This window comes from Oratosquilla oratoria, chromosome 9, assembly GCF_046742065.1.
Source record: "Oratosquilla oratoria isolate Oo_2021 chromosome 9, ASM4674206v1, whole genome shotgun sequence".
Lineage (NCBI taxonomy): Eukaryota > Metazoa > Arthropoda > Malacostraca > Stomatopoda > Squillidae > Oratosquilla > Oratosquilla oratoria.
Window position 1 is genome coordinate 68,310,229 of NC_134785.1, and position 23,141 is coordinate 68,333,369.

General features: G+C 42.2%; 1 protein-coding gene across 5 annotated transcripts in view; it reads right to left on the bottom strand.

Annotated features, from left to right (window-relative positions):
• Positions 1-23,141, bottom strand: part of LOC143028531 (uncharacterized) — a 389,399-nt gene that overhangs the window by 3,817 nt on the left and 362,441 nt on the right. For 3 of the 5 annotated variants that reach the window (XM_076190783.1, XM_076190784.1, XM_076190785.1), the window contains 8 exons: positions 22,061-22,456; positions 20,940-21,105; positions 12,319-12,396; positions 7,873-8,105; positions 7,586-7,765; positions 2,685-2,958; positions 425-1,891; positions 100-319 (listed from right to left, as the gene is read on the bottom strand). In XM_076190783.1, the coding sequence (XP_076046898.1) occupies positions 100-319; positions 425-1,891; positions 2,685-2,958; positions 7,586-7,765; positions 7,873-8,105; positions 12,319-12,396; positions 20,940-21,105; positions 22,061-22,453 (3,011 nt within the window). In that variant the 5' untranslated portion in view covers positions 22,454-22,456. The remainder of the gene's footprint in view (positions 1-99; positions 320-424; positions 1,892-2,684; positions 2,959-7,585; positions 7,766-7,872; positions 8,106-12,318; positions 12,397-20,939; positions 21,106-22,060; positions 22,457-23,141) is intronic. The other 2 variants (XM_076190786.1, XM_076190787.1) reach the window with 2 other exon arrangements.

The following is a 23,141-nucleotide window of genomic DNA, read 5'->3' on the forward strand; positions in this document are numbered from 1 at the left end:
CTGAAACATACATTATGTATTAAAGGTTGGGAATCAATATTTCATTGAAAAATATCACTACTGAGCATTGATTATACTAACATGCATGTGGCTACTTACGGTGACACAATTTCTGTGTCCCTGAGACTTGTATTTGGTTGCTTCTGTATTGTCAGTTCTTGTCCCTCAAATGTATTGAGATACTGAATCTGCTGTGGTGAAGGCACGGGCATCAAATTTGGTTCCTTAGCTCCAACTGAACCCGGTCCTCCTGTTTGTTGCTGTTTCTGCTGAGCAAAAGTCTTCAACTGGATCCCAAATGAGAGGTTTTCACTAGAAGCTGAAAAATGCATGGTCAGTCATTAAATCTGCTCCATCATTGATAATTTTATGTCAACAATCCTATCAAAGATATATACTGAATTGAGAATTATCTATATCTTACCTGACTGTGGGGTACCAGGTCCATCCTTGTGTGGCAGTGAAGGACTGGTGATAGGTGGCCCACTAACTGGTGTGGCAGGATTACTGAGGGTGTGTGGACGTGGAGAATCCACTTGTGTAACTGGTACACCCATCCTTACGGGGGGTCCCCCATGTCCTCCACCTGGCATCCGTGGTGAAGGCATTGGGCCCATGGAGGGAGATCCTGGAGAGGGTATGGGTCCATTCCCACAAGGCCGATATGGTGGAGGAGGACCTTGCATTCGTGCTCCTGGTCCCATTCCTCTCATTGGTCCTGTTCCCATGGATCCCATCATATGCCCTCCCATTCCCATAGGTGCCCCTGGTCCCATTGGACCTCCAGGGCCCATTGGACCCCCAGGGCCCATTGGACCTCCAGGGCCCATTGGACCTCCAGGACCCATTGGACCACCAGGACCCATTGGACCTCCAGGGCCCATGGGACCCATAGGGCCCATGCCACTCATGACACCATCAGGAACCATGGCACCTACCTTACCTTTTCTTTTACTGTCAAAAAATTCAGCCTGTAATCTTTGCCATTCCATCTGAGCTGCCATGGATGTGGACGGATTGGGGCCTCCCAACATCATTCCTTGAGGCCCACCTGGGCCCATCATGCGCATGGGCCCCGCACAACCCATTGGACCACCAGGGCCACCCATCATGTTCCCATGAGCTGACATCATCATATTGCCCATTGGACCTTGTCCCATCATCATGCCACTTTGAGAGCTCATTTGGCCTGGGCCACCTGGACCCATCATGCCAGGTCCCATGCCCATGCCACTGCCTGGGCCAACACCTGATCCAGGGCCCATGCCAGGTCCCATTGGACCACCAGGACCCATGGGCATGTTGCCATGCATTCCAGGATTTGGCCCAAGTCCTGGACTCTGGCCCATACCAGGACTCTGACCCATTCCTGGACTCTGACCCATCCCTGGGCTTGGTCCTACACTGGGTGAGGGTCCACCCATGCAAGACACTGGTGTGGTGCCAGCACTAGGTGTGGCAGTGCCAGCCTGGCTATTTGACGTGGTGACTGGGGCAGTGCTGGTGCAACCAGTGCCACTGCTGGTTGTCGTGCCACCAGCACTACTGCTGCTGTTGCTTACAGTGGTAGTACTAGAACTGCTGGCGGGTACTGTGGTACTACTGCTCACACTGCTGCAGATGCTAACATTTGCTGAACTACTTGGATTGGTGTTTGGCCCTGAAGATCCAGCAGTACTGGCACTAACTGTAGGTGCCTGCAAACACTGTGGAGTGGCAGCAGTTGATGTAGGACCTGAATTTGTAGTGCTGACATTGGGGTGCTGCTGTGCCTGGCTAGGAGAGTGCAGCTCTGGTAACAGGAGGGCTTGCATATGCCGCAACCGTGCCATCTGCTCCTCACGGTGCTGTCGCTGTTCAGGGGTCAGGTGATCATCTGGTACCTTGATTCCTGAAAATAAAATTTCCTTTGTGTATGATAAATTGTAGATGGAGAGAAGTAAATGTCCTGGGGGGATTGAAAAGTGTCATGAGAAATAGGCATTTGGGAATGGATGCAAAGATTATATGAAGGGGTAATTGTGCTTATGACACTGTGTGGAGTGGAGACTTGGAATTGAAGAGAGGCAGAAAGGAGAAGTTTAAATGTGTTTGAGATTAAATGTCTAAGAAGTATGGCAGGGGTTACAAGATTGGATAGAGTGAAAAATGAGATGATCTGGGGTGGAAGGGGAGCTAGCAGATAGGGCTGATGAAGGATCATTGGGATGGTTTGGACACATGGAAAGAATGAGTGAAGAAAGAATAGCAAAAGAGGTGTAGAAAGCAGAGGTGGATGTAGTGAACTTGAGGGGATGACTGAGGATGAGATGAATGAATGGGGTGAAAGGGGCTTTGAGCAAGAAAGGAATATGTTGAACAAGGAAGGTAGAAGGCAGGGGATAGAGGTGAGTGGAGAATTTCTGTGTATGGATATTTTTATCCAGCCCATAGGGATTTTCTCCCAGTCTTCTCTATTTTCTGTCGAGCAAGGAAGGGAGAAGGTAGAGGATAGGGGTAAATAATGATGTGCCCTCCCACTTAATGATTTCTTTCTTTCTCTTCCTTAAGATGAAATCTTTGTAGTATGCTCCATTTCTTAAAATATTCTTCTTAATTTGTTTATTAAATAATTATGCAGCAAAGACCAACACATGCTGGAGGATATAACTAACATCATTAATGACACTTTCTTGAGAGCTTACCATGCAATCTCTGGTTGGGGCCAACAGGAATCATGGGAGCACCGCCATCAGTCATCATTGGTGGTCCTCCTGGTCCTCCTGGGCCCTGGGCCATCATGCCTGGACCTCTGGGGCCCATCATGTGAGGTGATCCACTGGGGCCCATCATGGGGGGCCCACATTGCCCTGGCCCCATCATGCCAGGACTGGTCATACCCGAGGGTCCCATCGGTCCTCCAGGCCCCATCATAGCATTTGGACCTGATGTAGGCATTATAGTGGGAGCACCACATCCCTGCATAGCAAATGATATATTTTAATAACCATCACTTTATCACTACCAGAAATATTTTTGTAGTTGTAGTAGTTGATGTTACAATATTACAGCTGCAAGTCTTGTACTGTTAGCATCAAAGAACCACTATGAAATACAAATGCAAAGCTATTGCTGAAGGCTGTCCAAGTGTAACATTTAAGTCAAAGACATAAGGAAAGAAAAACAATAAATAAATAAGAAAAAAAAGTAATAATAGATACATACATATATCCTTACAAGGAAGATAGCCAAAGTCAAAAGACATACATCCACTCCCACCCATTTCATCCCTACCCACTCCACTCCCATTCACCACCCCTCTCTCCCACTTTTCTTGGCTCACTTACACTCACTTCAACTAGTCCCACTGCTTTTCCTTTTCAACCATGAAACTGAATCTCCACTTCATCACCAATTTCTGCCCACTCAATTCTCCCTCTGCTTCTTATTCCACCTTTCTCAAGCAATTCATCAAAACATTCATTCCACCTCTCCAAAACCTTGACTCAAAAGAACATAAAAATGAATGAAATTGCAAGAGACCATAAGCCCTATACTAGGCAGTTCCATGTCTATTACCACCTGCCATCCCCATCCATAAAGTTGTCTAACTGTTTCTTAAAACAACTGATAGTTTTGGTGCTCACTACATGGTTACTAAGTCCAATCCGTTTGTTGACTACCCTATTAGAAAATAAATTCTTTCCTATTTCTTTCTAAATCTAAATTTGTCCAATTTAATTATTGTCTTATGTTGTTATTAATTTCACTTTCATTTCACTTTCTCACTTTTTTTATCATCACCTTCTATAAAAGTCATATATAGACCAACAACCTTTTCTTCTTATTTAAGGGATGGCCAAGTCAAAATGTGCACACACACACACACACATCAATCAATTAAATCACTGGTTCATGTTTCACCAGGTGAACTCTGCAGCCCCACAGTGACTGCCGACAGTTCTTGATACTTACCAAAGATCTCTCTGGGAAGATACTGGACTGTTGTGTGTGTTGTATCTGTGTGAGTATGTTTTTATGTCATAGGCTGAAAGTTGTAGGAAGAGGAGAGCAGTCACCAGTTGTCAATGTAAGAAATACAGCTGAAGTAGATAGAGAGAGATCTTAGGCCCAGTCTAAACACTGATTGTCAGCCCCTCAAGGCTGTGCTTCCTGACAGAGATAAAGGGGTTGATGGGTTTTGAAAAATGGCAGCGAAGCTGTCCATCTTACAGGACCAGCATCCATCACTGGTCCCTGCGAGCACACATCATACGTGATCATAATTGTTAACTTAAGTGTCACTAACCAGGGAACTACAACCCCAACATAGCTGGCTACAGTCCTTATGTCTCCCCATAGCTCTCTTTAGGAAGAAACACTGAACAACTGTCTGTTGTATTAGTGTGGGACTGTTTCTATGCTACTGCTTTATTGTAGTAAGAGGGTTGATTGTCAGCTCTCTTGAGAGGGTTGATTGTCAGCTCAACATTGTCACATCCAATGTCTCAGGACTACAATAATGTTGTGAGAATCATCTCCAAAATCCATCAACATTTTCACTTCCATCTGGAGGTGACCTGTCCCAAGATCTATATCTTCTTCAACTGTATTTTCTTCACCTTCTCAAATAAGAGCTGACATCCAGCAACTACTCCCATCCTCCTACTATTATCAGCTAGTAACAGAGAAACAGTGCTAAACTAATACTACACAGATTAGAGTTCAATGTTTCTTTCCAGAAAGATTTCTGGAATTGCCCGAGTATCACTGCCAGCCTCTATGGAATTGCAGATTTCCAGTCAGTGAAACAAAGGCAACAATTCTCATTAAATCTCTAATCAACTTTTGACCCATGACAGGATTAGTTATATTATACTTCTTAAGTACCTATTATCATGCTTAAATGTGTAGCTGTGAATTAAATTCTTTTCGAAACAGCCGCAACAACCATACCCACTGCAGCACATGTATCAATCAGGAACTGTTCTTATATATCTCTCCACCAGGCACCCCCAAAATAGCCGGTCACTCTTTCAATAAACATATTGCCTATTTTTCTATTCATGTCCCGTGTGGAAGCAATGTTTCAGGTAGGCAAATATGACACTTTATTCACAAAGTGCTGAGGTGGGTGAGATATGAAAGGAGTTCTGATGAGTATAAAGTGGGTGTGTGCCAAGTTGATGAACCCCCTTATAAAGGGGAATGAGCCTCCCGTAAAACTTTCCACTGTAAATGATTCTTTGCACTCACATAGCTCTAGCTACAAATAATCCTCTTTTTCCTTGTGTCAGTGATATATTTGCCAATTTCATACCACCCAGTATGACCTCCACAAATGCAACACAAATTTATTTCCTTATGCTCATAGAATCATTGCCACATAACCTTACAATACCATACAACCACACCTTTAGCTCTGTCACTCCCTGATTACTCTTGTTGTTTCCACTTACCCTTACTTTAAAATAAAAGCAATAAAAATAAAGTTGGCTTTCAATCTTAAAGAAATATAAGATACATACATACATATACCAAGGCTTTTTCCCCCTTACAAGGGGGGTAGCCAAAAAGAAAAAGGCATAAAATCATTCCCACCCATTCCATCCCTGAATACACTCCACACCCCTCCACCCTCCCTCCCATCTTAGCACCTCCTGAATGACGGGTCATCCCTGCACCTTGTCCACTGCCCTGGGTCAGAAGCAGTGTCGCAATAATATATATACCAAGGGCTTTTCCCCTTTACAAAGGAGGTAGCCAAGTCAAAAGGCATAATCCACTCCCGCCCATTTTATCCTCACATACTCCACTCCCATTCACCACCCTTCCCTCCCTCTTTTCTTTGCTCCTGGATGATGAGTGATCCCTGCATCTTGCCCACTGCCCTGGGTCAGAAGCAATGCAGCATAGCCACAGCAAGGCTGCTTCATTTAATTGGCAACTCCCCTCTCCATCCCCTCATGCAGAAAAAGAGAAAACAGGGAGAAATCCTTTTGGGCTGCATCAAAAGATCATTCACACATACTCCCTAACCCCCACCCACTCCCTTCCATGCATCACACCATCATTCATTCACAACCGTTCTCCACTCACCCCCATCTTCTGTCTTCTCCCTTCCTCAACAGACATCCCTCTTTTTCCCCATCACCCTTTACCCCATTTATCCCTCTCATCCCAGGTTGCTCCCCCCCCTATGTTCACTCCATCCACCTCTGGCTTCCACACTTTTTTACTAATCTTTCTTCACCCATTCTTCTCATATGTCCACACTATTCTAATGCTCTTTCATCAATCCTATCTCCCAACTCCTTTTCCATCCCTGCTCTCCTTCTCACCTCCTCGTTACTCACTCTATCCAGTCTTGTGACCCCTACCATACTTCTCAGACATTTCATTTCAAACATATTTAAATTATTTCTTCCTCTCTTATCTTCAATGTTTCTGCCCCATACAATGCTGTCAGAACAATCACCCCTTCATACAATCTCCTCTTAGCATACATTCCCAAATGACTATTTTTCATTACACCTTTTAATCCACCAAGGCATTTACTTGCTTCTTTCAACCTACATTCTACCTCCAACTCCATTCCCTTTCCCCCACATTCGCTCCCAAGTACCTAAAGCTATCCCCTTTCTCCAGCCTCTCTCCTACAATACTCACTTCCAATTTGCTGCCATCCTCTCCCCTTGTACATCTCATCACTTTACTTTTACCCACATTTGTCTTCAACTTCCTTCTTTTGCACACCTTCCCAAACTCCATCATTAACTTCCTTAATCCTTCCTCTGATCCTGCTACAAGCAGTGTTGTCAGCAAACAACAACAGGCTTATCTCCCATTTTTTGCCATTTTCTTTAACCCTCTCCAATCCCTGGCCCATTTCCCTTGCATTTATCTCTTGCACCACCTCATCCATGTACACATTGAAAAGTTATGGCAATAAGACACATCCCTGGCAAAGTCCCACCTTTACCTCGAACCACTTGCTCTCTCCATTTCTAATTCTATCACAGGCTCTACTACTCTCATAAAAACTCTTGACTGCTCTTAACAGATTTCCTCCTATCCCATATATCTGCAAAACCTCCCACAGTACATTACTGTTTACCCTGTCAGCCTTTTCCAAATCCAAAAAGACCCAAAAAATATCCTTACCTTTCCCTAAAGCTTTTTCACCACAAAAACCTGATCCATGTAAGCCTTACCTTTCCTAAACTCACTGTTCCTCTCAATCAAAACCCTCCCATAAGCCTTCCCAACTACACTCGACAAACTGATCCCTCTGAAACTACTACACTCACACTTGTCCCCTTTTCCCTTGTAAAATGGAACTATACAGGCACTCCTCCAGTCCTGCAGCACTACCCTCTTTTAGACAAACATTAAACCTCACCGGCCAGTCCACCATCACTGCACCTCCCTTTTTAGACTTAATAAATATCTGTACATACATACATATACCAAGGCTTTTTCCCCCTTACAAGGGGGGTAGCCAAAAAGAAAAAGGCATAAAATCATTCCCACCCATTCCATTCCTGAATACACTCCACCCTTTTTTAGACTTAATAAATAATAATATAAAACAATGAATTCTTACCTGTGGGTTGGGTCCACAGGTCATGGGTACTGGGGGCATAGGGACCATTTCTCCCATGGGGCCATTCATGGTCATTGGACCTTTCATGGCTCCACTACCTTTGGGACCTTTCATTGCAAAATTATTCAGCCACTGGGCTGGATTCTGCCGTGTGAATTGTATTGTTTTGAGAGGGTGTTTCTGTAAAAAAAAAAAAAGAGGAAAATATGAAGTATGGGAATACTTTTGGGAAAATCAATTACATTGATAGGCATCTTCTTCAGAAATATGAGTTGAAATATCCAAACCTTGAGTAATTCCTTAGTGCCAGGTTGCGTGCAGTGGAAGGCAATGATGCTCGGAGCACCACCTTGAAGCACGGCATCAGCTGCCTTGTTAGCCAGCATGGTTGTGAACACAAAGATTTGACTCTGCTGTTGCATGTACTGTGCATCACTTGTTGCCACACTGCCCTCGCCACCCGTGCCACCACTACGGCCCTTGGGACCCATTGGTCCTCCTCCAAGGACACCATCACCATCTGCAAGATAATAATGGGTGTTAATATCACATAGTGATGTTCCAGATTTCTGAATCTCCTCCCAAAATCATTTGGTATTGCAGAATCAAATGGATAGAGTTTGAAAAACATCCAAGGTAACTCAAATTGGCTCATGAGATTGCTCAATGTAAGCCAAAAGAAGGGGAATATTCCAGAGGAACGGAGGAGTGCATGTATAATTCCACTAAAATAGAAAAGGGGGAAAATATGAATATAGTAACATTAATAGAAAATGGAGAAAAGTGGGAGATAAGCCAGTTGTTGTTTGCTGACGACACTGCACTTGTAACAGGATCAGAGGAGGGATTGAGGAAGTTAGTGACAGAGCTTGGGAAGGTGTGCGAAAGAAGGAAGTTGAAGATAAATGTGGGTAAAAGTAAGGTGATGAGATGTACAATGGGAGAGAGTGGCAGCAGACTGGAAGTGAGTATTAAGGGAGAGAGACTGGAAGTGGTGTGAATGTGGCAGGAAAGGGAGGACTGGAGGTGGAGGTAGAATGTAGATTGAGAGAAGCGAGTAAATGCCTTGGTGGTTTAAAAAGTGTAATGAAAAATAGACATTTTGGAATGGATGCTAAGAGGAGATTGTATTAAGGAGTGATTGTACTGACAGCACTGTATGGGGCAGAAACATGAAACATAAGAGAGGAAGAGAGAAGGAGTTTGAATGTATTTGAGATGAGGTGTCTCAGAAGTATGTAGGTGAGCAGGAGAACGGGGGTGGAAAAGGAGTTGGGAGATATGGTGGATGAAAGAGTATTGAGATGGTTTGAACACATGGAAAGAGTGAAGAAAGACTAGTAAAGAGGTGTGAAAGGCAGATGTGGAAAGAGTGAACATGAGGGGGCGACCTAGGATGAGGTGGATGAATGGGGTGAAAGGGGCTTTGGGGAAGAGGGGAATGTCTGTTGAGGAAGGATGGGAAAGGACAGAAGACGGGCGAATGGAGAATGGTTGTATGTGGATGATATTGTGATGCATGAGGGGGAATGGGTGGGGGATGGGGGGGATGAGGGAGTATGTGTGAGAAAAATTTGACGTAGCCCTAAGGGATTTCTCCCTGTCTTCTCCTTTTCTGCATGAGGGGACAGAGAGAAAGAGAGGGGGGGGGTTCCGCCAATTTAATGAAGCAGCCTCGCTGTGGATGTGCTGTGTCTTGCGACACTTCTTTTGACCCAGGGCAGTGGACAAGATGCAGGGATGACCAGTCATCCAGGAGGTGCCAAGACAAGAGGGTGGAGGGGAGTGCAGTGTAATAAGGATAGAATGGGTGGGAGTGGTTTTTATGCTTTTGGTTTTGCTACCTCCCTTAAAAGGGGGAAAAAGCCTTTGGTTGTATGTAGAAAGAATCCAAAGAGCAATGACAAAGATGGAACCAACACTTTCAAAATTTACATCCAAAGAAAGACTGTCCAAACTGGAACTATCAACCCTGGAACAAAGAAGAGAAAGAGGAGATCTACTGGCCATTTACAGATTCATGAAAGACATGGAAGTCCTTGACAGAGAAGATTTATTAAAGTGGGATAAAAGAAAAACAAGAGGACATGAAAAGAAACTCTAAAAGGATAGTTATAGAAGAGATAAAAAAAAAAAAAAAAAAAAAAAAGTTTTCCACAGAGTTGTGGATGTCTGGAACAAATTGGACAAAACAATAGTGTATGCAAAAACCATACAAGAATTTGTGAACAAACTAGGTAAATATATACACCAAGGGCTTTTTCCCCCTTATCAGATAGGTAGCCAAAGTCAAAAGGCATATACCCACTCCCACCCATTCCACCACCCTTTCCTTTCATCTTAGCTCCTCTTGGATGACAGGTCATCCCTGTATCCTGCCCACTGCCCTGGGTCAGAAACAATGCAGCAAGACACAGTACATCCACAGCAAGGCCGGTTCATTTAATCAGGGATTTCCCTTCTTTGTCCCCTCATGCATAAAAATAGATGGAGAGAAATCCTTTCAGGTTGTGTCAAAATATCTTTCACATATAACCACTCCCTAACCCCACTATTCCCCATCCACTCCCTTGCATCACAGTATCATCTATACACAGCCATTCTCCACTCACCCCACTCTCCTGCCTTCTCTCTTCCTTGTTCAACAGACACCCCCCTTTTTTCAATGCACCTTTTACCCCATCCATCTCATCCTCCGTCATCCCCTCATGTTCACTCCATCCATCTCTGCTTTCCACATTTCTTTTACTAATCTTTCTTCACTCATTCTTTCCATGTGTCCAAATCATCCCAATACTTTTTCATCAACCCTATCTCCCATTTCCTTTTCCACCTCAGCTCTCCTCCTCACCTCCATATTTCTCACTCTATTCAACCTTGTAAATCCTACCATACTTCTCAGACATTTCATCTCAAACACATTTTAACTTTTCCTCTCTGCCTCTCTCAGATTCCAGGTCTCTGCCCCATACAGTGCTGTCGGTACAATCATTCCTTCATATGATCTCTTTGCATCAATTCCCAAATGCCTATTCTTCATAACACTTTTTAATCCACCAAGGCATTTACTTGCCTCTCTCAATCTACAGTTTACCTCCCTTTCCTGCCACATGTGACCCCAAGTACCTAAAGCTATCCACTTCCTTCAGCCTCTCTCCTTCAAGACTTACTTCCAAATTGCTACCATCCTCTCTTCTTGCACATCTCATAACCTTAATTTTACCCACACTTACCTTCAGTTTTCTTATCACATATCTTCCCAAACTCCGTTACTACTTCATTTCCCTCCTCTGACCCACAAGTGCAGTGTCATCAGCAAACAACAACTGGCTCATCTCCCACTTTTCTCCATTTTCTTTAACCATCTCCAATCCCCTGCCCCTTACCTTCACATTTACCTCCTGCACCACCCCATCTATGTACACATTGAACAGCCATGGCAACATAACACATCCCTGACACAGTCACACCTTTGCCTCAAATCACTTGCTCTTTCCATTCCTAATTGTAACACAGGCTCTACCACTCTAATAATACATACTGATGTGGGATGAGTGAAGAGTGGGTGTATGCTGTGGCTTGACTATTTCCATTATAAGGTGAATTAGAAATACAGTTGAACCTTGGAAAATGAATGCCCCAGTTAACAAAAACAAATTGGTTAATGAACAAATTTTGTGAACAATGTTTTCCCTGTTAATGAATGATACCTTGGGATGTGAACTGCATATGCCTGTACACACCATCCCACCGGCTCAGTAATGCTTTGACACGTTTGCACCGTAATTGTTTCCGTTAGTGAACATTTCAGTTTAAGAACAGTCATGAAACGGATTAAGTTCATTATCCGAGGTTCCACTGTACATACATATACCAAAGGCATTTTTCCCCCTTGGGAGGTAGCCAAAAAACAAAGGCATAAAAACCACTCCCACCTATTCCATCCCTATCACACTCCATTCCCCTCCACCCTCTTCCCTCCCTCTTATCTTGGCACCTCCTGGATGATGGGTCATCCCTGCATCTCGCCCACTGCCCTGGGTCAGAAGCAGTGTCACAAGGCATAGCACATCCACAGCAAGGCCACTTCATTAATTCAGGGCCCCCCCTCTCTGTCCCCTCATGCAGAAAAGGAGAAGACAGGGAGAAATCCCTTTGGGCTGCATCAAATTATTTCTCACACATACTCCCTCACCCCCTATCCCCCACCCATCCACCTCATGCATCACATCATCATCCATATACAACCATTCTCCATTCACCCCTGTCTTCTGTCCTCTCCTGTCCTTCCTCAACAGACATTCCCCTCTATCCCAAAGCCCCTTTTACCCCAACCATCCATTCATCTCATCCTTGGTCGACCCCTCATGTTCATTCCTTCCACCTCTGCCTTCCACACCTCTTTTACTAGGCTTTCTTCACTCATTCTTTCCATGTGTCCAAACCATCCCAATACTCTTTCATCAACCCTATCTCCCATGTATATTTCATTCTAGGATTATTAGGAAATGTGTCAAACAGGGAAATTTAGGTGTGAGTCTAGTACTGGTAACCTCAAGGCCTATCCAAAACTTAAGCCACTAAGATATAACTTTCTTTTTTATGGATTTCATGTGGTGGGAAATATACTATTTCCAAATCTCTATGAGAAAAAGAAAGCCCAACAGCCCTGAAAATACATAACCAACCCAATTAACAGAATTAGTATGTATACAAAAATAATGCAAAGTTACCTGGCATATCTTGTGTACCTCCATCCTCAGTCTTGATGGCACCCAGTTCAACTTTGACATTGCTGACATCTCCCGCACCTGTTGGCATAATGAATTTGGTACACTTTCTTTGAAGTGGTAAGATACAATACCGAGTGTAAAAAGTGACCCAAAAAATTATATCATGCCTATTAGTAAACACAATTAAAATCTTTTCAAATGATGTTATACAATTCTCAAGTGACTGTTAGTTCCCTTACAAAACTGGGATAAGCAAAGGGAAAAAAAAATAATATCTTGCAATTCAGTTTTGATAAAATATATAAATAAAGACATATGCAATATATCTATTTAAACAAGTACATGGTTGCATATTTTTAGTAGACATGCATATATCAAGGCTGATAAAATCATATATCTGTATTTCAACAAGTGATTATTGTACACATGTAGATACTTGACAATTGTAGAAAGATAGGTCTGTGTCCATCAATTAACCTGTTTCCCCAATTTTCTTTTGCAGGAGGTCCCTTGGCCCTAGGGACCCAGCCATGGGCACTAGTTCAGCTTATTAATCACTCGGTGGAGAGATCATATATTGCTGTCTATATGGTGTGAGAGGGCAGTGTAGTATTTGCTGTTCTGTGTCTTTTGAGTGGTGGTTACATGCTTCTAAATGTGTGGGTCCGAGGGGGGGGGGGGACCAATTAAATAAAGCGACCTTGCTGTGGATGTGCTCTGACTTCCTGCATTGCTTATGACCCAGGGCAATGGGTGAGATGCAGGGATGACCCATCATCCATGATCCAAGAAAAGAGGGAGGGATGGTGAATGGGAGTGGAGTGGATGAGGATTAAATGGGTGGGAGTGAAATTATGCCTTCTAACTTTGGCTACCTCCCTTATATGAGGGAAAAAACCCTTGGTATATGTTTGTATGTATTACAGATTATATTTTTATCTGTGTGGTAAACAAATAAATCAAACTTGTAATATTCTCTCTTCCATTATTTATACCTATACCAAAGGCTTTTTCCCCTTTACAAGGGAGGTAGCAAAAAAAAACAGGCATAAAATCCACTCCCACCCATTCCATTCCCAACATACTCCACTCCCCTTTACCCTCTTCCTTCCCTCTTATCTTGGCACCTCCTGGATGACGGGTCATCCCTGCATCTTGTCCACTGCCCTGGGTCAGAAGCAGTGTTGCAAGACACAGCTCTTTCATTAGTTTAATTAAAACTTATTTTCTTGCATTGTGTTTGTGTTTGTATTTACCTAGTTTTTACCTAGCTGTATTATACGGGAAGGGGAGCTATGCTCATAGTGACCCGTCTTTGTATCTCACATCTAGATTGTTCTTAAATTCTTGTAAGGTGTTTGCACACACTATTGTGTGTGTGTGTATTTACCTAGTTGCATTATACAGGAAGGGAGCTATGCTCCTAGTGACCCGGCTTTGTATCTTTCAGCATCTAGTTTGTTCTTAAATTCTTGTATGGTTTTTGCAAATACTGTTGCCTCGTTCAATTTGCTCCAGACATCTACCACTCTGTGTGGGAAACTATTCTTTTTCAGATCTTCTATAACTATCATTTTTGAGTTTCTTTTCATGTCCTCTTGTTTTTCTTTTATCCCACTTTAATAAATCTTCTCTGTCAAGGACTTTCATGATTCTGTAAATGGCCAGTAGATCTACTCTGTCTCTTCTTTGTTCCAGGGTTGGTAGTTCCAGTTTGGACAATCTTTGTTCAGATGTAAATTTTGAAAGTGTTGGTGCCATCTTTGCTGTTGCTCTTTGGATTCTTTCTAATTTCCTTACCGTGTTTTCCGGCTTATAATGCGCATCGGGTTATAATGCGCACCCATGCACTTCTTTATCTCAGTACACAGATAGCGCGCACCGACGTATAACGCGCATGCCCGATCGCATTTGTCTATAACTCAGTTTTACCTCTGTATTTATATCATGTGAACGAGGTTACATGGAGAAGTATTTTTCATTGGCTAGAGCCACCGCTGGGAAATCTGTTTATTTGTCACTAAATTAAGTGTCAGTTTAGGCATCAATCAGGACACAACTAAGAAAAATTCAGAACTACATGTACCGCAATATGACTCATGTTGTGCATTGGTCCCTTATTACTTTGTAGCTTAAATAGTTTGTTGGAAATATGATCTAAAAAAGTTTATTGAAAGTAGAATATACAGAAAAATTTCGGGATTTTTACAGAAAATGTTCATTTTATATCTTGAGGAAATAATTCGTCTTTATCATTTTTTTTATTTAATACTGAAACAAACTACAGACTGTTTCGTTTTAGCTTTGAACCTGCAATGACAGTGGTGAAATAGGACAGTCTCTCATCGAGGTGACGTTTAGTTAATATAACTCCCGAAAGAGGGTGTTGTAGTCAGGTGTTTGACACGTTTATGAACAGCCGCAACGGAATTTGTGCCATACCTAAAGTGAAGCAACAAAGCCAACATAAAAATTCAAACTAAGATGCTGTGAACATGGGCAAATATCATGAATATTGATCATGTTTCATGGTGTTTAGGCCTATTTAAACATGAAAAATAAGATTCGATAGATACCTACCTATACCAAATATTCATATACGGTAGCCCATGCTGGCGTATTCTTTCATGTCACCATGGCTGTTCTTCTTGTTCTCACGGAATGTCACGGAGAAGTGTGCCTCCCGACTTTGTTGTGAAAAAATGTTACACACACACAGCCGCAGAATTTTTATTGTAGGCCGTAGATAATGCGCACCGCCAGATAACGCGCACCCCCCATTTTTAGGCCCTTCCAACGGAAAAAAGTCGCGCACTATACGCCGGAAAATACGGTATATTCTTTTTGGTGTTGGGTGTCCATAGTGTCATAGCATACTCCAATCTTGGTTTTATCAGTGTGATTAATATTTTCTTCACCAAGTAGCTAAAGGCCACCTTTATTGATCTTAGTAAATTGTAGGTTTCTCCAGCTATTTTGTTAATAAGTTTGTCTGGTGACATGTTTTTGTTAATAATTTCTCCAAGGTCCTTTTCCAAGATAACTTTTTTAAATTCCTTTGTACCAATTTTATATTGCCTTGATATTCTATTTTTCCTATTTCCAAAGTCCATTATACTACATTTCTTGAAGTTGAAGTTCACTTCCCACTTTTGGCTCCATTTCCAGACTATGTCCAGGTCTGTGTGTGTGTATTTACCTAGTTGTATTATACAGGAAGGGAGCTATGCTTGTAGTGACCCATCTTTGTATCTTTCAGCATCTAGTTTGTTCTTAAATTCTTGAATAGTATTTGCACACACTGTTGCCTTATCTAATTTAGTCCAGATATCCACCACTCTGTGTGGGAAGCTATTCTTTTTCAGATCTCTTCTATAACTATCCTTTTTGAGTTTCTTTTCATGTCCTCTTGTTTTTCTCTTGTCCCACTTCAATAAATCATCTTTATCTAGGACTTCATTCATTTCATAATTCTATAGTCAGTAGATCTCCTCTTTCTCTTCTTTGTTCCAGAATTGGTATTTTCAATTTGGAAAATCTTTGTTCATATGTCAATTTGGAGAGTGTTGGTGCCATCTTTGTTGTTGCTCTTTGTATTCTAATTTCTTTACATTCTTTTTAGTACTGGGTGTCTATAGTGTTGCAGCATACTCCAATCTTGGTCTTATCAGTGTAACTAATATTTTCTTTACCATTTCCTCATCCAAACAGTCAAAAGCCACTTTCATTGACCTTAGTGTGTGTTTGTGCATGTGTGTTTACCTTATTGTAGTATACAGGAAAGGCACAATGCTTGTTAGGTCCCATCTCCTATTTTCTAATTTTCTATCATACCTAGACCCATATTCATGTACAGTTCCAAGTTAATCTACAGTATATCTTTGATTTCCCATTATCATAGATTTGAACTCGTGTATTGTTTGAGCTTGGGCACCTTCTAAGCTATTCCACATATTTATGCATCTATATGGAAAACTGTATTTCTTCACATCCTTTAGACAATATGGTCTTTCTTAATTTGCTCCCATGACCTCTTAAAACCTTCCCATCTTTATTCAGGAGATCTCCTCTGTCAATGCAATCTATCTCCTTTAGTGACCTGAATAATGTAATCATAAACTCTTTCTCTTCGGTCTTTCAAAGTTGGCAGACCCACTACTTTTAGTCTTTACTTATATGGCTTATCTGCCAGGCTGGGGACCAATTTGGTTGCTGCCCTTTGTATTCTCTTGATCTTGCTTATAACCTTCACTCTATGTGGGGACCATACTACTGATGCATATTCCAGTCTTGGATCTATCAGGGTTTCAATGAATATTTTCATCATCTCTTCCTTCATATAGTGATATGTCTGTCTGGTGACAGGTTGTCTTTTATCAACACTCTCAAGTCTTTCTCCTCTTTTGATTTTATAATGGGTAAATTTCCCAAGGAATAGTTTAAGTCTTTGGCCACTATTGCTCATTTCCAGTACTTTGCATTTTTTGGTAATGAACTTCATTTCTCATACTTGGCTCCTTGCAAAAATATTATCTACATCTTTTTGCAATACTCTACCTTCCTCCTTGTTTCTCACTCTTCTCATGAGTGTGTGTGGTTAACTAATAGTTTTTACCAAAATGTAGTCTCCAGGAAATTAACAAAATTAATGGGTTCCTGTGATTCACACCAGTCCTGGATCACTTGTTGGATGAGAGCTCAGAGTATACAGACTGATCTATGTGTAATGCCATGACCCTACACATACATGCACACCCAACTCCTTGCCACTTATTTTTTTGTTTCCTCATATACTATTCCATCTACTTTTAGCTTGGAAATCAGCTTGCCATTTATAAATCTATATAATAGCTTAGGTTCATTCTTACATTTGTCAATTACACCCCTATTAATGTTCCTCTACTAATTTTTGTGTATTTGTTTCTGGTACTATTTTTCTCTACTGTTGTTTTCTTTCTCCACTTTTCCCAGGACCAACGACAGGTATCTGCTAGTGGTAGTCCTGCAAGGTGGATTTCAGTCAGGCTCATCTCCCTGCAGTCTATTTTCAATATCTGTCAACACCTTTATTGAGATCTGAAAACAGGCAGTACCTCCCCTTTCTTATACTACTAACCAGTGGCATAGAAACAGTTTCACACTAATACAAAATAGTTCAAAGTTTCTTCTCAGAGATCAACCTGTTACCTTAGGTCTCTCTTGCAAGAGACTTATAGTTCCTAGGTAACTGATAACAGCCACTGGACTGGCCCACAAGTCACTCAAGTTAGATATTATGTTGTTGTCTAGGGAATGTGTAGCTTCTGACCCAGGGTAGTGGGTGGGAGACAGGGATGAGCCTTCATCCACAAGGAGTTAAGATGAGAGGGAGGAAAGGGTGGTGGATGGAAATCAAATGGGTGGGAGAGGGTACATGCTCCTTAACTTGGCTACCTCCCTTGGTATATAGATATAGATAAATAATCTAGGGAAGGCCAGGGCTGGACTATACGTCTGTTTGATGTTTTCTGTATGGCACCTGCATCTGAGGCAATTTAATTCTGGCCAGACCTATTCTATGCTGGTATTTTTTAAGTTGAATAATGGCCTCAATGTACTCATGCTAACATGGTTCTTGTTCATCATGGGAGATCTTTCTCTGCATGGTTGATGTCTGAGGGAGTTTGGAAAATTATGTAGTCTAGAGTTTGTTGGTCTTCAAGTGTTTGTTATTACTGAATGTGTAGATTGCTGAAGGTGTTTGAGTAATATGCTGCCCACATACCCCTTTTTTTATTGGCTTGTGAAGCCTACTCCATGAGATGCTTTATAGGGAGATGGATAACCACAATGCAAAGTGCTTTGAAACCCCCTTATACTACAGAACTATACATCAGCCTCCATCTCCACACCTTTTCCTTACTTTCTGCAGGAGCGGCCACCTAAGAATACCTGGTCCACGAAAAAGGCAAAGGACCTTTTCCCAATGAGACCTATACCAACCCCCTCCCCACCCAAGGACTAATGTCACCCAGGTTTCTAATCAGTAAAACTCAAGAAAGAGAAGGTGAGGAGTCTATGCCAGGAGGGGCACAGCTATGGTGGAAGATATCATCTTTGCTCTTGTGTACTTGGACTGTTGGGGGAAGTAATAATTACTGCTAGGAATCAGAGAGCAATGTTGGATTTGAACTTTAAATTAAGAAAATACAAGACCAGCATGCTTCTGATTATGTCACCAGTGCAAAAAATTTCACTATCCACCACCTCTGCCATACCTCTTTTCATTGTATTACATCTTTGGTTCAACAGCCTTTAATTTGTGATTCTCTCCCACTCATTTTTGGCACATATTTATCCAGTCCCATACCACAATGTTTCGGGATGACTTCTTTATCTATTTATTTATTTCAATGAACTCTTCCTAATCTACTTCCTCACAGAACCTTTTCAATCCTATATAGTTTGCTTCATCAAAGTTGTATTTTCCTTGTCTGTATAACTTAATTCTGCCTTTCCAATTTCCAATTAAAATTGAAGACTATCTACATACCAAAAGGCTTCTTTCCTCTTATAATGGAGGTAGCCATCCAAAATATGCACCCAATCCCCTAATTATCCACCACACATTTGTATCCCTTGTTGTTGTATATTCAAATTTGAAAACAAGATCATTTTTATGTTCTTGTATGTTGGTGTCATTATCCATAACTACTTGGGTTTCTCTTGCTGGACTAGGCTCCTTTTCCCAACACATAACAATGACACATATTTTGTCTACCATTTCTGTTATCAGCATTCCTCTCTTCTTTATCACTTCCTTTTTCACAGATTCCCATTCTTCCTTTTTTTTTTATTCTATAATCTCATAAGTTTAACTTTTCCCTTTTCATATATTTTCCCCCCATACTGAATAATTTTGAATATCTATTATTTTCTATATACCAAGAGTTTTTTCCCCCTTATAAGGGGGGTAGCCAAGTCAAAGGTGTGCACCCATTCCCACCCATTCTACTCCCATCCACCACCCTTGTTTCCTTGAGACAAGGATGATCCTTCATTGACAAGGAGCTAAAATAATCTTAAATATAATCTCTTGATATTTTCTTCATTTCCTTTAGCCTTCTCTTAATCTTTTTCCCTCTATTGTATCCTTCCCCATCACTGTCTTTTTCACTTTTTCAACTTTCAAAATAGCATTGTTTTACTCAAAATTTACTTCACCAAACTAACATTCTCAATCATATATTCTAATTCTTGCTCACTAGATGTCCTTTTGCCATTAATCAATCTTAATCCTGCAATTTTATTTATCGACTCACCTATTCTTCCTATTGTCTTTGGGTGATCTCAATTTCCAATTCTATTAACAATATTCATATATGGCTTTCTAGGTGACAGTCCCGCAAAATGGACAATGGAGCTGCCCATTTCAAAAATATGTCAAGCCTCTCACTCTCCATCAGGAAATGCACCTCCAAGATATCCATCAACTTTATCTCTTACACCTTTTCACGTTTGGAGAAGTGGCATTTGGGAACTGTTCCTCTCCTACTCAGTTGGTGCCAAAGAAACCACTAATGCAGACACACAATCCAAAGTTTCTTCTCAGAAAGATCTATGGAAGAGTTTCCAGTGCGTGAAACCCAAGAAAAATATTATAATCACCATAATTTCGCATTACCTCTGCCACATTCATCGACTCACGGATCTCTTCAACTACAATTCGAAATCAAAATACTGTTTTTCATTTTATTTCATTTTTGTTTAACTTTCCAGTCACCAAGGAAAAGAACACAATATTGCGTACGTGCATGTGTGCGTTTCACCATGATCTAGGATCAGGCGTTGGACTCGTGATCGACAGCTATTACCCTCACACACACCCTAACTCCTTGTCCAACAGAGATGGAGTGCCGACTCGTAGTCAACCGGTGCTGAATTTTTTTCAGCCTTGGGCGGGACTCGAACTGTCGCGAACGGTACCACTGCACCGTCGCGCCAGTGCGCATATGCACGTTGCAAACGTATTGCCCGTGCACTGCAGAAGAAACATGTGAACTGTTTTGATATGCCATTTTTATACTGGTAATTTCTACAATAAACTGAGTACAATATTCATACTTGTTCATATAAATATTCCACAAAACACTGGGTAAGCATCTATTGTAAGCAGCAAGTCTAGTTATATTTCCAATACCCGGTACACTTTCATTTTCTTTCCGTTGACGACTTCAACACATCCGGACGACGCGTACACATATCTTGGCGCATCCAGTTATTCTAATTATTTAATCTAGTATACATCCAAATATGGATACATGTGTTGCATTTAAGAATAATTAAATTATAAGGTAAAATGTATAAAAAATGAAGTCCTACCAATGTTGTTTGTACATTAGGCCTACACAGAATGACAAAAGCAGGTTCGCGACAGTACTTAAAATATCTACGGGATCAAACCTATCTAACGTCACATTTTTTCATGCCTCACCAAAAAGAAGACGTTAAACTTGATTAACCTCTACCTTATGATGAAACATTTTACAAATTTCATTTGGCTTAATGAACATCATCGCTGCAAAAGGATCAATACCTTACATTCTACGATACTTATTTCTACATTAAAAACTTTTACTAACTTGATAATTTACCATCGATACTGCTGGGCGACGTACTGGAAGTAGTGGTAGAAGTGGTAGTGGTGGTTGTTGTTGTAGTAGTGGTGGTGGTGGTGGTGGTGATGGAGGGAGATGAGGTGCCTTTCGTATCCCCTTCCGTCCCGCCGTTCGCCATCTCATTTTTCAACTGCAAGCAAACACAAACGTGAGGGCCGGCTCGCGTCTCCGTGATATTGAACATAGACACGCATATGCATGCATATATATACAAATACATATCTATACAAAAATACACATGCACTCACACACACACACACTATATTACATATATATATATATATATATATATATATATATGTATATATATACACACATATATGTATGTATGTATATATGTATACACACACGAAAGAACCAGGGCAACGGATTAATATATACATACAAGTAATGCATGTGTTCACAACCAGACCCCCCCCCGCGTTACACGCAAAATTTGTGTAAACTATGTAAATACAAAAAAGACCTATTTCATATATGCACAAAATACACATAAACAAAGAGAAATACAAGACAATATATACACCCAGTACACAAAAAAAGCCAAATACAAGGGGGGCGAGGTTATTCGTTTTGACAACAAAAACAAGAAACACACAGAGCAGATTTACGCACACGCGCACAAACTCTCATGTACGTGCAAGACCTCCATTAAACACACACGTAAATGCGTTCACCACGTGCTAAAGGCATACATGCACGCAAGCACGCACACACACGCACACACACAAAGACAGAAGCAGGTACGTTCGCTCCCACCCTTTCTCACCCAACCAACCCTCACCCGCTCCTAATCCTCCCTCCTTTGCCTAAGGGCTTGCTTCCCAGGTCACCCTCCCCTCCTGACCCCCTGCTCTCACCAAAACACCCTTTACCTGTCCCTATCACAGAGCCTTCCCCTACCGCCTTCCACGGGTCATTCCTCCCTTAGATTCTCCCTTCCTAAGCCTCGCCTGCCTGCTTCCACCCTGCCTCAGGGCCCTTCCTAGCTGCCCTCCCTGCCCCAACTTCTCATCCTTTACTCTGAGCTGCCTCCACCTCTACTGGCCCCCCTCCCCCACTGCACCCCCCAATCCTCGACTTACTTTTGAGTGACTGTTTTTACTGTTGTTGTTATTGCTGATGGTGTTGTTGTTCTTGGCCGCGTCCTCGCCGTTCACCAAGGGAGTCTTGCCTGCGTCGGGATCCGCCTTGAGCTCGGGCGGTTCCGTTTTGATGGTAGTCGCGGCGACGGCGGCAGCGGCGGCGGCAGCGGCGGCGGCGGCGGCGACGGCGGCGGCGGCGGCGGCAGCCGGGGCCGTGGCAGCCGCTGAGGATGCGGCTACTGCAGCGTGGTGCGCCTTGTTCCTGCGGCCGCCGCCCCCGGACTTAGCGGTGCCGCCCCCTCCTGCTCCTGTTCCTCCACCACCTCCTCCCCCGCCTTCGTCCTTCACCCCTCCTCCCCCGCCTGGTCCTCCCTGCTTGGCCGTGCCTCGCATTCCCTGCAACACGCAACGGGTTACTGTACATCCCTAAACCCTTAATAACACGCTACGGGGTACTAAAGGATCACCCACCCCATCCCCAACCATTCCTCCAACCTGACCCTGTACTCAACCTAGGCGACCTAGTGATCTGTGACAAACATGGTGGGACTACCCTAAATCTCAATCACTAACCCACATAAAAACTCCAGACATCATTAATCCCACCCCACTCCCCAATATAACAAGTAAAATGCAATACCCTATGCCATTATCACCCTACACCTGGTGCAAAATAAAAGCCACGCTAAGCAACGAGACTTTAACAAGATCATACACACACTACTCCTACAGTACAAAACCACCTGTACAATACAGATTTGCAATTCTACTGCATGCATGACAGAATGCCAAACAAACCGTCACGAACCTACTGCCCAAATGCAAATGTGTATGTGTGTGTGTGTGTGTGTGTGTGTGTGTGTGTGTGTGTGTGTGTGTGTGTGTGTGTGTGTGTGTGTGTGTGTGTGTGTGTGTGTGTGTGTTATTTATGGAGTTGGAGTTATACTTATGAGGTTCCTATCCCTTTGCCTTGACTCAACCTTTGCCATTGTTCAATAAACTGATGTATCTATGTGGAAAGCTCAGCTTCCAAACATCTTTTTCAGCAATCCATCTTCTTTGTTTATTCGTTTATTTATTT